The following is a 19,261-nucleotide window of genomic DNA, read 5'->3' on the forward strand; positions in this document are numbered from 1 at the left end:
AGCCATAACATTAAAAGAAAAGTATCACAATTAACAAAAATGTTGATCAAATCAAAAGTTTAAAATAAATTAATAACAGTTACTATTGATAATTTTAATTCCAATTTCAAAATTAGCAAAATTATAGGCATTTTCTTCAAGAATGTTATATTGTAATAAATGCAAATTATGAAAAAAATGTGTTTAAAAATGTTATTGTATTAATTTTACGTGAAGAATTCATACCAGTTCTGTAAATGCAATACCTATGTATATTATTTGCTTATTACTATTACTACCTAGTATAGATAAACATATTGTATTAATTTTAAGCATTTAGCCATTTTAGCTTCTTTTTATACAAAAACTACTTAATTTTCTATCTATAAAAAATATTAAATTTTAATCACTTAAATTAAATAGAAAATTATAATAATTATTATGAATGAATTTTTAATTTGAAATTTTACATTCTATTTAGTGGATAGCCAAATGATCCCATTATACTTTTCTGATCTTGACATTGGCTATTAGGTATAGCGTTTTCAATTTCGTATGTATTGATTAGTTATTCAAGTGTTTCTGACATTCTGATATTCATTTTACTACATATAATTTTCCAGTTCTGTATTCTATGAATAGCATAACATAAAATATAAGTGTATCATACTTTGACACTAAGTACCTTGAAAGGTGTATACGTATGTCCAATAATAATCGTCCTGGCAATCACTTTACATCAAAAGATTATTAGCTATTATTGTCAAATATTAATTACTAAACTAATAGATTATGACGCACAGGGTTCACATTAAATAAAAATTTAACCCAGTTATATATATTATTTTTTTTATATTTATTTACATTTTCTGAAAATACACAATTATTTTGAATTAAAATATGTTTATTTTCGTTTTAATGATATTATTTAATAAAAAAAAAATTCCCATAATATAGATTGATAGTTTTATAGATTTATTTTCTTATGCAGGCTAGTTATTATAAGTGTAATATCTTTTTTAAATTAAAAACAATGAGCTTAAGATTCTAAAAATAAAATAAAACGTTTGAACACAAAATATGTAAGTATATTGACTAGAAAAAAAATCAAAAAAAAAAAAAAAAACGTAATCTTCGAATTTTTTGGCATGGTTATTTTTCCTATTTTTAAATAATATGATTCTGGATAACGTCTCACGAAACTTGGTAGATTTATTTTACACGTTCCTTAAGATACGATTAGATTTGTCATCGGATTTTTTCCCTTTCGGCTGACTGTTGTTTATATTGTCATGGTACATCGAGTTTTTCCATTGTCGAAGAGGCGAATTTTACATGTGGTTCTCGATGATCACAAATAAAAACACACGCAACAAAATATACGTATAAACGCACGCATCAAATGAAGAAAAAAAAATTAAAGGGCGTAACAAAAGTGACAAAAGTCCACCGTGCGTATACGTACGAGTACGTATAAACATATACATTTGTGTGTGTCGTTCTTAAACGTTACGCTGATTTTAGGTATATGTGTGTGTACGCAAGAAGAATGTACTGAGACGGATGAGTGGAAAGGGTTGCTAAAGGGAAAAGCATTGTCGTCATCGTCTCCGTAAGGTAAACGCTGTGTAGAAACTACGGAGGACGTCGATTTATCGTCTCGGACTTAGCCGAGTGCTGTGTAAATCTCGGATTTCATCTCTAAAAACGACGGGACGAATGGCTGGGTGAAGAGAAAGGATACACAGTTTTTAAGGAGAAGGCCCAGCCTCGGAAAATCAGCTTTCGGGAGGCTGCCACTCCGTACCTGGAATTAGCGCCATTAATCGCCCAATAAAACGCGCTGTCAGCTCCGCAACTACCGCTGCCACCGTAGACGCCGTTGTTGTAGTAGACGCCTGTAGTAGTAGTTCGCGGGTACCAACACTGTATGGTCCGCCTACTACTCGCACAAGGAATGACTAAAAATTTATCACTCTGAAAACTCCACTCACATACGTCCTAACCCACGTCCTTTCCTAGTTATACTGTTTTTCACCACCCGTTTTTACGCCTTATTTGACCGAAAATTCAACAATACTCCGCCACCCATAGTTTTGATCAGATTTACTCGTCGTGTACGTTTGTGATATATTATACACGCACTACGTACGACATGCGTATGTATACACCCGAAAACTTTTCTCTCGCCTTTTTACCTCGATCACTTTCCGACCTCATGACATGTGTGCTCTTGCAGTCTAAACTACATCTATACTCATCGGTTAACCACCAACCAATACAAAAAAAAAGATCATTTGCTTTAGCTCAAATACAAGTATAAAAGAGGTCGTCCGAAGTTTATCACCCTCGTAATCGATACTTTTTCGATGACGATTCAACATTTTCGATAGTGCGTTTTTCGGTGGTTTATACCTTCTCGACTTATTGCGGTTCGCGTTGGATTTTCGTTCTATTCGCTGCCACCGTGAAAAGAGTACATTCAAGAGATAAGAGTTTAAAATTAATATCACGGCCATTTGCCGTCCCATAATATAAGTGTCCGATTCTCGCATTTCGTTCTCGCCGATAAGATAAAATTTACCGCGCCCACGCACAATTTAATGACGTACAGAAAAAAAAATGTACATCGTTTAATAACATAAACTCGGTGGTATATCTCTCGACGGGAGACGGCATCGAGTGTTGAAAAATGTCATCCACCGCGTCAAGTGAGACCGATGAGTCTCGTGGAGAGACGAGTAAGCAGCAGTCGGACCAAATCGATTTTCAGACAGTTTAACGGCACTCAACTACGTTGTTCGTCTGTAACATTATATATTGTATACACATTAACGCGTATATAACGAGTATAAACATGTCTTTATATATCATCAATATTTATTAATAACTTTGTAGCGATGTGCTGTTCGAGACATCGTTACAATGCGCTCTAAGCCCTACCTACAACTGATTAACTGAACTATAGAAAATAACGTTGCGATTACAGTAACAATGTTAAGAAGTTCTTCGTATTTTTCATCGTTCTTGTATATTTTAATATAAAGATTAATAATTGTTCAATGAATATTTATGATTTATCGAATAAAATTGACATTATTGAGAACGTCCCGATTTTCAGATTTCTCAGCCTAAATAAATAGTAAACATTTACATTACAAAATTAGTATATTTTGATTTTATTAATTAACCGGTTTCCCTATTAATGCATTTTACTTTATTATAGATGGTAATAATAGCAGAAGAGGTTCACATTATATCGAAAACGTGTGCACTAACAGTTATATATACATTATGGTGTTTGTGGTTTTTATCGAGTGCCTATTGTTATAATATAAAATATGTCACCACAAAGTTGACATAATTTATTACCCAACATTTTCGTAAAATCGTGTAATGGATATTAAAAATCGAGTGTTCACTATCAAAATGTAAAGACAGAATCTATTTATGTTATACACTTTATCTATCATAATATAATATTATATACGTTAAAATCAAAGGTGATGACCAGGAGAAGGGCTTATGAGGACTTATGACCCCTTAAATGATTTTAAAGTCCACTCAAATACTTTTTTTTTAAATTCTGAGCGAAGAGATGTATTGAGAATTTATTGAGTTTACCATAATATACATATGTATATATATATATATATATTTTTTTTTAAGTACAGATAATTTTTATATTTCAAACAACGTACTCATTTTTTGTATAGAATAAAGTTTCTAAATATAATATTGAATCTAGTTTATACGAATAAACTATAAGGAGTCCAAAAGCTAATAATTTCCAGTAACTTACAAAATAATCAGAAAAAAAAAATGTTTGTTTGTAGGTAAAAATAATTGAAAATATAATATAAAGTTTCTCATAATAATTTGCTAATATCAATTAAAAATATGGGAAATATTCGCAACTTTTTTTTATATAAACATTTAAGTTTCAAATCTTGACAAAATTGCAAAAACTTCTACATTTTTTATAGTTAAAAAATTATTTAATTTTTATATCTACGTAAGCTTTGAAAATTTCATCAGTGGTTCCATGTAAGTTTTCTTCATTAAAATTAGGTGAAACAAATATTTTTAAATGTGTTCTAAAAATTAAAAATAAATTTAGTTGAAATATTCACATATTCTATAATCAATACTTAAACAGGAAAATATTTAAAAATATTTTTTTAACGTTTCATGGGAGACTTGGAAGATATTCAATGCCCGCACATTCCCCCTCAATCTTTGCTATAACACCAGTAAATATAGGTTCTGTTTTTCCGGATGCGTAAGTACTGTTGAGATAACGTGGCACATCTTCAGGTATTGATATAGATACGCGTTTATCATATTGTATTATAGTGTTTATCTTAAGTATACGCGATTATTATAGATTGCTTGTAACTGTTTAGCAGTTTTATGGATGTACCGTAAAGTTAGAGTTTGAGGCGTCAAAAGAGCAATACAATAAGTATATTTATTACTCTTTCACTTACACTTAAAACAACATAGGATATTGTTTAAAACACACAAATAATTTCTTTCACAATTAATACAATAACGTTTATGGCAAGTAAATTGAAATTATATTCTTACAAATATACCAGTGTAATAACTAATAATACATATCTAATCATAACAAAAATACAAAATATTATTTAAATACTGAACTTAAAACTTATAAATTATAATTTCCTAATCTGAATGTTTGTTCTGTAAACATTTAGGCTTACAAAAAAATTACCATACCTTAATATTTATATTTATAAAATAATATTCTTTCACATTACCAATATGATTTATCGGCACATTTACATCAATAATTTTGTTTTTTTATACATTATGAGCCTCGATTATAGAATAAACTCTATTCTATAACCAATAGTGTAAGCCGTATTGCATATTAACTCGTAATTAACTCGTCTACATGACATGAGTATGTACACACGAGTGTGTAAAACAAATGCACATATGCAGTGTTCACGTACAATTTATTATTAATTAGTCATATAATAATCCCTACCTTTCACCAAGAGTATAAATATAGCTTTTCGTCGTGAAATTATCCGATATTGTATAAGTATTATGTTACCTGTATGTAAAAGCTTTTCAGATGACTACCATACCGAGTATTTAACACTAAATCACTACTATATTATGATATTATAATATTAAATGCTGCGAATCAAACAGGTCGACGCTGTGCTCGAAAGTCTATGATGATTAATAATTGAAGTATTTCTTGAATTTTTGATATTTAATATTATATTCTACATCATAATATAAAATATTTCATTAATATAATTGATTTCTAGTAGAACACTACGGTTATTATACTTGCTAATAACGATACTCAGATTTTGTTGAAAGTAAATGCTAACAATAAATAGGCGAGTCTGGTTCTAGAGAACCATCTAATTCTACATATATGGTATTTATAAATGCAGGGCATATAGTATATTATATGATATTATACAGGGAGATTCTTAAACATTCAATATTAATTCTATATTCTGAAGAAAAATATTTTTCGGAATATTTCAATATAATATATTACAATATATTACCTAACCTTCCGATAAGTATTTTTTAAGTAATTATATAATGATTAATGGAGTAGTAGACTATATCAACATTTTACGATATATTCCAGTATCACTAATCCACTAACTTAAATTTTAAATACTTACAACTCTTAAACTACTCGTTCGAATTTGATATGATTTTGATGTATCAAAATACTTCGAAAAAGTATTCTACTTTAAAATATGAAATTATAAATAGTAAATATAATATATATTTTATATATATATATATTTAAGTTTTGTATGGTGTAAACTAAAAATTATAAGACAAATATTTACAAAAATAATAATACCTACATTTTCAAGTTATGAGTATACTTGATTAAATAATCACTGCATAATTCATCATTATGTTAATTATTGCTGTGTTGATATCATTTAATAAGAAGTTTGTAGTAAATCGATAGAAATCGTAATGAAATATTTTAAATACTTCCATAAGTTTACGCTGACAATATTCTTTAAAAAATTTTTTTTTGAAAAACCGTATGTTACTATTAAACGAAAAAACCGTAATATAGTATGAATTTACCTATGAAAAACCTATGATGGGATTGTATGCAAGATGATGAACAGCGCATAACAAAAAAAGTTAGTTGAAGTTTAGTATAAAAATCTAAAAATCATATAAAATATATAGTACGACGACCATAATAGAGAATGTAGTGTTTAGTAAAAAAATAAAATTATAAACAGCTTATATATAATTCTGATTCAAGATTTTTCCCCTCAAAAATCATTTGAAAGCACATACAAAAAATATTCGTACAAAAACTGAAATATATTGAAAAGGTAAATCCTCTTAGCATTGGATTGCTTGTACTTTCATATTATTATAAATACGTCAAATTGCTATAAAGACTTATATTTTTTCGTTATATATTATTATTGTACCAGATGAATGTTTTGAAACGTATCTTTAACAAATATCCATTTACTTGCTAATCGCAACTTACTATAGATGGGTAATAATAATGGTGTTTATAATTAATTTAAAACTATCATTGTCTGCTAATGTAAGTTATATTTCTTTGAAAACTAAATTAATTTAAATAAAACACATATTTTTTTCAGTGAAAATCAACAGAACGATTTTGAATGTTAAAATTAAACTCCATAATATTTTTACGTTATTGTTTATCCATAATAGAATATAGAAAATTTGCATACTACCTAGTATCGACTAGATATTTAATCAAGATAATTGATAATAAGAATATTCAATGTGTATCTGTATGAAAGCAAACTATTTATTTTATAAGCATTTCATGTTCAAGTTGTTTTACAAAAAACCTTAATATTTTACTAACATATTGATCAGATTTATTTATCATTAAATATAATATTTTGTCAGTAGCATAATTTAATCGTATGTCAATTAAATTATATACCTCTTCTATAGTTCGATGGCAGACAGTTGACGTGTTCAATTTTAACGAAAGATAGCTATAGTGAAATATTTTGTTATGCGTAAAACTCTATTATACGAGACGCTCGACAAAATTCAAACACGTTTAAACAGACCCATTTTAATCATCATGAAACGCACGCAGTATATACTATACGCTTCGATGATCAGATTTCGAAAATCTAGATCCAAACATCAGTGAAAATATAGAGTCTCATTATTTGAATAAACAAAATACGTTATATTGTATTATTGTACATTATTGTACATTAAATTACGGCACGACTATGGTATGCAGTATGCACACACTGTTGTGACAAATTTTAAATACCAAATTTCGTCACCCACACTGGCCCAGATTATTGCGCTAATCCCCAGTAGTGTTGAAGTACACAAAACATTGTATGAACTGGTAATTTATAGTGTACCGACCGAGCAACAGACATTTAACGCAAGACCTGCTACCGTTTATACTGGATGATTTTTTTACTGAACAACACTCACTATTTTAAAATCTATTAACGATTAAAAAAAATTGTACATAATTTCAAAAATCAAAATAAAACAAGCTTTTAGAAAAATAAAATATTTTATCCTTATAATTTGCTTACTTATTTATTTTTTTGAATGGTAACAAACAGTTTTGTTTTTGTAGAATTTACATTCTAAATTCGAAGTAGACAATGGCGAAGAGATTAGATTACGATTTTAATGCGAGATTTGTCTTATGGGAGGATGAGTTCAGCCGAGCAACGTATCACTGCGGTAACCTGCGAGGAAATCTATGATTACATCCTATTTTGGATTTTTGATATAAAAATAATAGATTTAAAATTTCCGCGTGTACGGTTTTAAATATAATATAAAGTTATCGGTTTCATAAAATATCAATGCAAAAAAATGTACATGTGTTACAATTGTCTTGTCGAAAAGCAAAACAAAAAAAACGAATCAATTTGAACGTTCTCCGCTGGCTTGTGTATACATTTCCGTTCAGGTCGTTTTTAGGCTGGTTTAAAAAAAATAACAGAAAAAAAAATAATAATAATAATAACAACAAAAAATACGTACGCTGAACCCGATGGTATTCATTTTAATGAAGAATCGTGGTCATAAACTTTTATTTTAATCGAATGCAATGTGCTCCCGTAAAGACAACGCTCCAATGCTGCCGCACGTCCTAAAAAATAATAATAACAACAATACCTATTTTAACAACTGTGTACGTATTTAAAGAACAAAAAGTTTATTAAGTCAGAACCGTCGTCGTAAACAATCTTCAGTTTCAGAGTTCACTCGGTGCGGACGTGCTAATATTTATTTTTATTTTTTTTTTCACCTCACGTTTTTGTTTTGCAAATTTCCACGAGAATGACATCGTCGCGGCAACGTTCAAATATTCGTAATGGACCGGACTCGCGTGCTTACGTGTTTTTTTGTGTGTATGTGTATATGGGTGCCGAAATCGTGACCCGAATGCAGAGCTTCCTCTGCGGAAAACCGATTAACATTTTTCCAAATGACCGTTCTGCTCAACCCTAAAACCCCGAAAACCATAAAGGTTTACATAAAGTCTCCTAAGAAAGGTTCGAGGATATTGAGAGTTTACGCGCATAAAAAAACATAGGTGGTTCATTTGTAACGGGTAATACTACTAGTAATGGTATAATATTTTATCATCGGGCTCGTGCCATATTATAATACCACGGTTTTACACACCAAAACGCTTTCTGTTTACGTGTGTACCGTTGGTCTACTCCATTTCTATCCCGTAAACCTTGTTTTCTTCCGCGGTTATTACGACTTACACACTTGTTGCCTCGCAATTCGTTGCTGATCATACACTGTTTTTCGAATCGTTGTGCAATCTATCGTAAAGAGTTCTTTCTCTCTCCATTTTAATAGATCAAAATCGATCGTGGTCGACGATGTAAAATGTCTATAAAGTTTCCGTTAAGCTCAAGTTATAAATAACATAATATTACGTAGGTACATTAAATATGGATACGTTTCTACGAGTACGTTATATATTTTACTGAACCATTATAAATATTTTATTCACTAGGTATATTACAAAAATATTCAGCCGATGTTCTACAGTTGGGAGTTTTTTTTTTAACTGTTTATAATATCATCTTCACAATTGTTTTGTTATACCATATATATATATAATTATAATAGAGTTGTATTGAATATAATTTTATCGAAGAAATATATTGTAAAGTAATTAAATCAAAAAATCTGTTTGTTTATTTTATAACATTTTTCAATTAACCAGAGTAGAAGAAAACAAAATCATTGACCCATGTATATTTGAAATGAAATACTAAATAAACCTACGAACAACGAATCGAATACGGCCAAATTACTTCATCAGATTATAGCTCAAATCAGTTTTATTCCGATACTAGACTTTCTTGAAACAATAGTTATAGTGATTAAATATATTTTTCTTCTTGTATAAGCTTCGATAGAAGAGTATAAAAAGGAAATGTCTGTATTATGTCTGTGCGAATCTGAAAGCATATTAAAAAATATGTTTTTATTATTTTTTTTTTTTTTATCTACGAGATATAAGGTTTCCTCTCTCTATAAATAAATATATATATTTACACAAATTAATTCCTATTTTATATTAATCAAGATAATGTTATGTAAACGTCAACATTTTGTCCGCACTAAGAGTCGTGTCTAAAGATTCCATTATAAAATTCAATTAATTTTAATCTTTACAAATTTAATGATTTTTAAAATAGATGAATAAAACCCTATACAAGCTCATTTTACTAAGCTATTTGATGTGAACTCGATTAATTAAACCACGTACATCAAAGCATCTAAACATCGATTATATTTTAATTACTGAAAATACTGCAATGACAAATTTAAAAATAATAACTTTTAAATCCTACAAAACTCAGTTTTATATGTGTAATAATTCATTTATACTAAAGTATATTAATTACTATAGTCCATTTTGAGCACTAGTTATATTATAACATAATTTTAAAGTAATACTTTAAACACTAGGTAATGGAAAATTGAGGGGCTACGTAAGATTTTTATTAGGCCTATGTCATATTTTTAAAATTAAATATCAATTTAAAAAAAAAATTCGGCAAGTGGGTACCGCTCTGCTGTACATTAGGGGGTGGGGTCGACCTCGGACTAGGGTAGGTTAAATTTGAATGTAATGATAGGTATCATTGTATACAAAAAACGATTCTGAACGGAGATGATTTGTCAGTCTAGAATATTTAACGTTAGATATAAATACAAACAATTTTATGAATTTTGAACTACAAAATAATTTGCAAATATTCATGTTTGTGACGAATTTTTGTCAAAATTTGAACTTCAAATGCTAATAAAAAAAAATTGTGTCTATGTATTCTTATAACTTTTTAATCACTATAAAAATAACATATGAGGAACTTTGTATACAATTTTCAAGTATTTTGATTTAGCCAAAAAAATTTTAGGTTAAAATTATATTAAAAAATTAAATTTAAATTAAAATTTTATCGACACTTCAAAAAAAAGTTTTCGGAAAAATTGAAAATTTCAATTATCTATAATTAGCTCAAAAAACTCAAAATATTTTGAAAAATATATCATGTAAAGAAAAAGCCACTCTTAATAACTGATAAAATTTTCAAGTATCTACAACTTATACTTTTTGAATAATAAAAAATATTTAAAATCGTTTGAGGATAAATCGTTATCGTTACGCGATTTCATAAAAATTTAAAATTAAATCGCACTTAAAATTTTTCCTATAATGATGCTTCGAGTTTTCTCTATAGTTACTTCAAGAAAAACCTATGGAAAACTTAGTGTTGTATTTTTAATCCTTAGTTATAAACACAAAACATTTTATGATTTTTCAACTTCAAAATTACTTGCAATATTTCGCGTTTTCGACTATAAACGTTTATAAAAAAAATTGTGACTAACGATTTTTAATTTTTTTTTAGCTACAATAAGAACAACTCATAAGGAACCTTGTATTAAATTTTCAAGTTTTTTGGTCATCCAAAATTTTTTTACCGAGACTTTAAAAAAAAATTCGCATAAAAATTGAAAATTTTAGTGGTCTATAAATAACTCAAAAAAGTCAACAATTTTTAAAAATTTAATTGTATATAGATAACACTAACATAAGCATTTGGTGAAAAATTCAAGTATTTACAGTGATTAGTTTTTGAATTACAACCATATAAAAAAATCGATTCGGTCGAAAACTGGTTTTGCGTAAGAATTCGAGTTTTTTCGTCATTTTTTTATTATTTTTCTCGATTTTTTTGAAAACTGTTGGAAAATGTTTACTTTTTACCTCTATAATGCACCAAGGATATTCACTTTTCCATTGGAAACCACCCCCGAAGTTTGAAATTGAAGCATTATTTCGACTAGTTATGCTGTACACAGTCACAAAAAAAAACATACATAATCAATGTATATAATCAATACATTCATCATTCCGTTCAGAGTCTAATAATATATTATTATTATTTTTTTGTATCAAAATACGATTCTAATTTCCATTGTATTATAGTATACAATCATTCAGAACTCCGTTCAGAATTAAAAAAAAAAAAAAACAATCAACAAAATATTGAAGAAAATGTTTATCTGTTTTACTATATTATATTTTATAATTCTTACAATGGGGATCTGTATTATAATTTGCTGATGTGTTCTATTTTAATATTTTTTCAATAAATATTATTAAATTACAACAATTTAAAATTTAAATGACAAAATAAAAAAAGTTAATTACAAACATTAATAATTATTTTTAATAACTATTTTTTAGATAGCAATAAATTTATTAGTTTTTCAATAATTTGTGTTTTAGTTTTAAGATTCATTTTTTCTACTAAAATTTATCAGATCATCAACTATGATACACCTAGGTCTATTGTTGATAATTAGATTTAGTTGATAATTTTAAAAATTATTTTTTTATTTTTTTTTTTTTATATTAGTTTATTTGTGTCAATACACCAAGTATTTTTTGTATTATGTTAATACAATTTTCGATTAATATGTTTACAACAAATAAATATTGAAAATTCTAAATGTTTTTTTTTTTAATTGTTCAGGAAAATCTAAAAAAAATAATTCAAACTTTTGTTAAATTCATAATTTTGATATAAAAATAATAAAATATTTGATAACCTTGGTTACAAAAAATTCAAATCATCTTTTCTAAAAATATTTTTTCATCGTATAAAATGATGTATTGTCAAATTAATATTGAATATATTATCCATTGGAGTGGTTACCTGGAGATGAGATGCACAAAATTCTTAAAATGGTACATTATAACAGTTACCCAAATTCACCCTTTTAAAGTTTTTTTTTTTCATTCTTGCCTGAGAGTTTTAATTTTAAATTATAAAAATTATAATTAATGAAATTTCCCTATACTATATCCATCTCTACTATACGCAGTTTAATTAAAATGTATACCTATTAGACATTACATAAAATCTTATATAAATTTCAATATCTAGAAACACACTTTCGAAATACACTTTAACAAAATTAAATTATTTGTCATATCAAATGCTTGTGACGGTATGTAATTTTATCGACTACATAATAGGAACGCAGAAAAAGTATTAAGTAATTATTTTATTTTATGTGATTTATCATCGATATGTTACAATGTTACGTTGAAGCAATATTTATATAATTATACGTTTATAAAAACCTGACTCGCAATACAATAAAGATATAGTCAAATAATAAATACCTGCATGCCTGTCTGTATACATCATTATCGAGTTAAATACGGTTGTTGAGTATGCTTTGTCGGGACTCTAGGAATTAAATTAACTAAATATAATTACCAACTACCCACCGGAGATGCGATCTTGTAGGGAATTATAGTAGGTAGTTTCTAGAACGAGAGACTGAAGAAATAATAGTACCCAGAGGTCGGTCGGTAGATACGTAGGCAGGTAGTCAGTTACGTGTTCTCGACTACAAATCACGTGGATTTGAAGTTTTTCTAATCATATAACTTACTGCGTACATCCGTTTAAATTACTGCTCGCAAAACCATTAAAACGGTGAGTGGTGATGACTGAGGGGTATGTGTGTTGTGGGAAAGGTGAATCGGGGAGTAAAAAAAAATTCTTACTGTTAATTATAATTGGTCTTTGTAATCAATGACTGTGGTTTATTACCGTGGTTGAATTTTTCTTAAAATCGTTATTATTAGAACCGGTCATACCGCGTATAGATGAATAATTGTCTGTACTTGTTTTTCATTTTAACTTTCCTAAATTCGATAATCAAATTATCGTATTAATATTTCGATAGACCAGAAAACTTATGGAGAAAAATATTGCGTTCTTACCATGATTTAATCCAAGTATGAAATTGTTCGCAGTTTAAGCCGATAAGACTGATTTCTCTCGCCGGACAATAAATTATTTCCATAAAACGTATAATAATATTAAACTGTCCTATGTAATTCACAAACTCCAACTAAACAAGCAGCTTCTGAACGTATTAAAGAAAAAATTAATAATTTGTCAACGTCTTTATTTTATAAACGAACAAATAAAATGAAAATCGCCACCGAAGGCCGGTCTTAAATATTTTAAGCAAAGACTGTAGTATGGATGATCGATATATTCGTGTGAAGCACATAGTTGTTTTCAGCGTACCTTAATTCTTCGTTGTAATCGCCGTGGACGATTTGTTTAAATTACACAAAGACCGAGTTTATTGCGAAAAATAATAGTAATAACAAAAGAAACATGTTTTAGAACTTGTAATTGTTTAATTAACAAACGGTGAGCTAACGGCAAGGGAAGCTCGTGCCTACGGAATAATAAACTGGAAGTTTCATTAAAAACATCGGAACAAAAAGAAAAGAAAACCATGCGAACGTTTATTGTTATTCGTTGTTTAGGGAAATGTAATTTCGTTAATTGAACTGGCTCGATGCCCTGAGAAGGACTTTGGGCACTCGCGTTATAGTCACCTAAAACAGTGTAAGCACCGCGGGTAGACGGCGATGATTACACCTCGTTTTGTTGTCGTTGTGAAATGACTCTCATTTTGTATTTTTTTTTTTTTTTTACATAATCCACCATTATTATAATAATATATTCGTGACGCTAATCTTCAATTGGCAAATGCCGTTTTAGGTTCAAATTTACCAATCCCAAAGATGGATTCGACGAAAATGGATCCCAAATTCAACGGCACGTTACAAAACGTAACAGCCACGGTTGGCAGAAGGGCCACTTTATCATGCACCATCGAAAATCTAGGGGCGCATAAGGTGAGTAGTTTTTCACGTAATTATCGTATTTAAATTTGTTTGTTAGGCGTATGATAAACTACCGAGTAAATACGGATTAAACAAAATACTATACATATTATAACCTACCAATAATAACCTTGAAAATATTAGGGATCAACATATTCTGGAAAAGCTATTTTCTCGAAATGATTTATCTCATTTCCATGTTTTGAGAATTAAATGGTTTTATTTCTCGAAATTGCATTCATTGCAATAAGTACCTAAAGTGGAGATTATTAAAAAATAAAAAATACATATAAATTTATTTAACGTATTTAACGCAATGTTAACAAACTCACCTTTCAAAGAATTGTACATGAAAAAAAAATCAACATTATTTATTATTAGTATTATTTTTTTTTTTTTTTTATCTGTAATACAATAATTGTTATATTTTTATTTATTTTTTTTATTATTACTATTATTCATTCTAAAATGATTGCAATGAATTTAAAAAAAAAAAACATACCGTTAGGTATATACTTAAAATCTGCATAATGTTATTATAATATTTTATAGTTAATAATAAACTATATATTTTATATTTATAATTTTGAATCTATATTAAAATATAAAGAATGTCTAGAAAGTTTCAAAACATTTTTATAATTTAGTATTTACGTTTATGCAGCATTTTCTAAAAAACTATAAAATTATTTCTAAAATTATTATTAAATAAATTGTAATCAGATAGCAGTCATAGAGTCATGTAATTTTTTTTTCGACCAGAAAACCAAAATCGTATACATCTAACAAAAAAATATCTTTTATCATATTTTAATAAGCGTATTATATTATATTAAAAACACTAATAAAACAAAATATCGTCACAATATGTAAATGTATATAACTAGTTACTTTGATCATAATCGTAAATTGCATTTGTGTTTAATCATTATATATAACAATACTAAGAAAAAATATATAAAACATTTCGACCGTCGCGCGTCAGTCACACGTAGTTTCAAAAAATTGGATGACAGACAATTGACAGTTAGGATAAAATAAATACTTCATATTCAATTTTCACGTTCAAATATTTTAACAGTTTTATTTAAAAAGGATTTTTTTGTAGGTGTTACCATTCAATCTTTAAAAATTACATTAGTAATGAATAAATAAATCATAAATTCAAAAAGGGGCCGACTTAGTTAACACGTAGTGTAAAACACAAATTATAACAAAATAGAATTATTAATTGTTCAAAGATTAATGTCTATATAAATTAAAATTTCCGAGTAAAAATTTAAAATTTAAATTGGGCAATATAACAGCTGTGGATATAATAATATTATTATTGTTATTGTTATTATTGTTTTTAATTCGATATCTATTTAGTCACAACGGTGCTATTAATTTTAACGTGACTGATTCTTAAGACATATACATATGTATCTATCATAATCAAACCATATTTACGAACATTTTTTTAGTATACTTAAACTTCACATGTCCATTTTTGCGATTTGTATAACGCAGACCCAATGCTTATTTTATTATTAAATCATCTGCCAAAACGGGATTTTCGGGTATCATCGCTTCGCGTTTCAGGCTGTCGTGTCCATGGAATTTCAACGTTTCACTTGGCTTTTCATGCTCGCAATCATTCCATCGCACATTCATACGGTAGTCGACGTAGGTACCTAATACTGCACACCATATTATTATACACATGTTGTAACTCATACGCATATCACTACGTCTTATACTATCCACAAAACCATTAAATTCAAAATACTTATTATTTCAAAAACTACAAACTTTTAAAAAATATAAATGACAATTACATTACTGACTATTAATTGTAAAATTGTGATTTTATTCAATAACAACGTACGTTAATTACTTATTCCAATACAAAAAATGTAAATATCGTATTTTAGTACTTCGATTTATAAAAATCAAATTTATTTTGAGCAAGAAGTTTATTAGGTATGAGTTATAATTTTTTAAAGTTATGGTGATCGGAGTAGAGTTATACAAAGGTACCTTATCATTGAAGATTTACTCCAGTCATCTGTACTTAAAACAATAATTATATTTAATAAACTGCTTATCTGAAATTTTATTTTCACAGATAAAAATACTTTAAATATATTTTTCTTATTTTCATATGAAAAATATGCGTTTCCATTAAAAAAGAGTAAAAAATATACAACATTAATAACAATAAAAAATCAAAATATTCTAATTTTATTTAAAAACGTTAGAATTATTTAAAAGAAATATTTTCAAAAACGTCAATGTTTTCTAATTCTGAAATAATAAGTGTATTGTATTAAATAGATCACTCCTAAAATCATTAGTTTGCTTTTTAGACCAGATCCACACTATATTATCATAGTTGAATGTTTTGTTTGTTTTTCTCTTTGTTGTTTTGCCGGAAAACTGGCATGCACACAAACGTTGCGAGTGAGTTGATTTTCTCCAAAATACTATTTGATTAACTCTTCAAATGACTATAATATCGTAAGAATATAAAATACATGAGTATCACATAACGTTATAAAGCATTTAAAACACAACTTTATTGTCCATCTAAATTAATTAGTGACCAAAAAAGAATCTATGCCTTAAAAATGTCTGATCATCATAACTCATTAAAGTTATAAACGAATTATTTTTACTATTATTACTATATTGTATTAGAACCAACTACAATCTAACGAACGAATTACATTGGCAATTTAAATACTACCAACGCAATTTTTTGATTAATGTAAAATAATTTTAAAAAAAACTTTTAAAAGAAACCTTAAAATATAAATTATATATATATTATATTATATATACAAAGGTATTATTAATACATTATACGAGTGAAGTCAAATATTCAATACGAGCCTCAGTAATAACTTGTTCACCAAATTAATTAATTAATTAATTAAAACGCAACAAAATATATATCATTCAATACTAAAACATGAAACAGGATCTGTAAAGCTTTATTTTTTTTTTAAGCTAAAATGACATCGATGAACAAAACCGATCCGGCCGGTAAATGCATTATATATATAAAAATGTATTGAACATGCACTAGGACTTTCAGATTTTAAATAACAATATATTATTATCACTACTCATACTCAAATTGTAATACGAATCCATAATAATATTCTCGTCAATTCTGATTATAATATACGTTTTTCATTTCCCTTTTACAGCGATCGTCCGCACCAATGCATGTTGGTACAATTAACCTTTTCCACCGCCGCTGAATTCAATCAGCTTTGTCCTCCGCGCGTTTTTATTCGATTATCGGTCAACGGGGATCAATCAATCGCCTGGTAGTCGTACAATGGTGACAGTGGTAGAGTCTTTTATTTTTTCCTATCTATTTCTCCGACTCTCTCACATTTTCTCCCTCGACCGCTCTCAATCTCCTTCACGTGTATCTCTCTCTTGACTCGCGTCTTAATTCAGAGCTAGCCGCCGCCAAAGGTTTATTAAATCTTCGAATTTGCTTCCAACTCACGTATACATCCACCGCCACCGGCCAAGGAATAAAATATCTCTCCCACGTTTCTGGGTACATGGAATCTACGGTGAGTGAATAGCCGCGGCAACAGCAGCCGACACACCGCTTTTATAAATTATGCAAATCAAGCCTGCAGGTGCCCACCACCCGACCTGGTCCGACGGCCACGCGGTCATCGTTAAGGGGCCAAAACAGCTGCGTCACCGTCGTACGGTCGTTGCTATCCTACACCTAACCGCTATATGGATTCGGTGCATCGGACATGTTTACACGGGATCACGTGGTATAAATTATAAGGGCGAGATTCAAAAAAAGAAAAATAAGAATAATAAGAATAATTGATGATAAAATAAAAACGACAATAGTTTCATAATTATTTATTTGAGTAATAACATCGTTAGATTCTATTATAACTGACAACGAATCCGTTTCGTTTTGTTTCTACATTTTTTCCGCCGTCATTCATTTGGACTAACCATTTATAGATATTTCACGATATTTTTATAATATTCCGTGAAAAACTTAGCTGTCTTAAGTATAATTGGCAAACTGATAATATGACATATGTACCATTATGTGCGGTCCATATCATCCTGTTTGCACTGCGTGTATGCATCTACTATGAGGTTTTCTCCCAGAACAATTAGTTAGTTTGATTTATGAATTTGTGTTATATCGATTCCGTGTTTTCGTATATGTGACATGTGTGTATGGTTGTGTTATAAACTTATAAGTACGTTTTTATTTTTAAGTTATTAGTTATGAATTATAAGTAAAAATGCTATTCTAATAGAATTTCGACCCATACTTAATTCTGTTAGAGAATTACATGTTAAGTCGGTAACATTCCGACGCTTTTAGAAATCAGATAAACTAAACCAAATGATGTATACGCGTATGAATGTTGTATAAACATTGAATTTCAACGATAAAATTACATTTTAAACTTTTATTTTATATTGAACTTTCTTTATATATATATATATAAACCCAATAAATACGTCCGTGCAACTGAAAATATATTTTATATACCTACATAAAAATTGTGTTTTTTAACCTTTCTTCATATCAACAGTTATAATTAGTTGTATGATTTAAATATATATTTAATTCTTCTATTCATCACGTTTGTTGTACGAATCATAACACAAACAAGGATAACACTGACATTTTAAATATTGTATAACAGTTTATTAAGACATCATGATGGTAGAATTCTAAAACCATCAAGTTAATACTACCGTTACCATTTGAAGTTGTTGTTGTTACATTAATTTATATTATTAAATATGCATTGCACACTGATAATTGACTTCAAATATATAATTAATATTTAAATACCTTATATGATATTATAAACGAATATATAATTAGGTTAATCAACTCTAAAACTTCCGTTCATCTATCTTGTTGGTAAAAATTATTATACTCAAAACAAAAGATAAACAATTTTCAATGTAAACTAATTAATTGTTTCCTTTTTAATG

At 28.0% G+C, this 19,261-nt stretch overlaps 1 protein-coding gene across 2 annotated transcripts in view; it reads left to right on the plus strand.

The window, feature by feature from the left end:
- LOC114121043 (lachesin-like) overlaps positions 1-19,261 on the plus strand; it is a 199,705-nt gene that overhangs the window by 36,440 nt on the left and 144,004 nt on the right. For both annotated transcript variants that reach the window (XM_027983187.2, XM_050202390.1), the window contains exon 2: positions 14,139-14,275. In XM_027983187.2, coding sequence (XP_027838988.2) covers positions 14,139-14,275 — 137 coding nt within the window. The remainder of the gene's footprint in view (positions 1-14,138; positions 14,276-19,261) is intronic.

Source organism: Aphis gossypii, chromosome 2, assembly GCF_020184175.1.
Source record: "Aphis gossypii isolate Hap1 chromosome 2, ASM2018417v2, whole genome shotgun sequence".
NCBI classification, from domain to species: domain Eukaryota; kingdom Metazoa; phylum Arthropoda; class Insecta; order Hemiptera; family Aphididae; genus Aphis; species Aphis gossypii.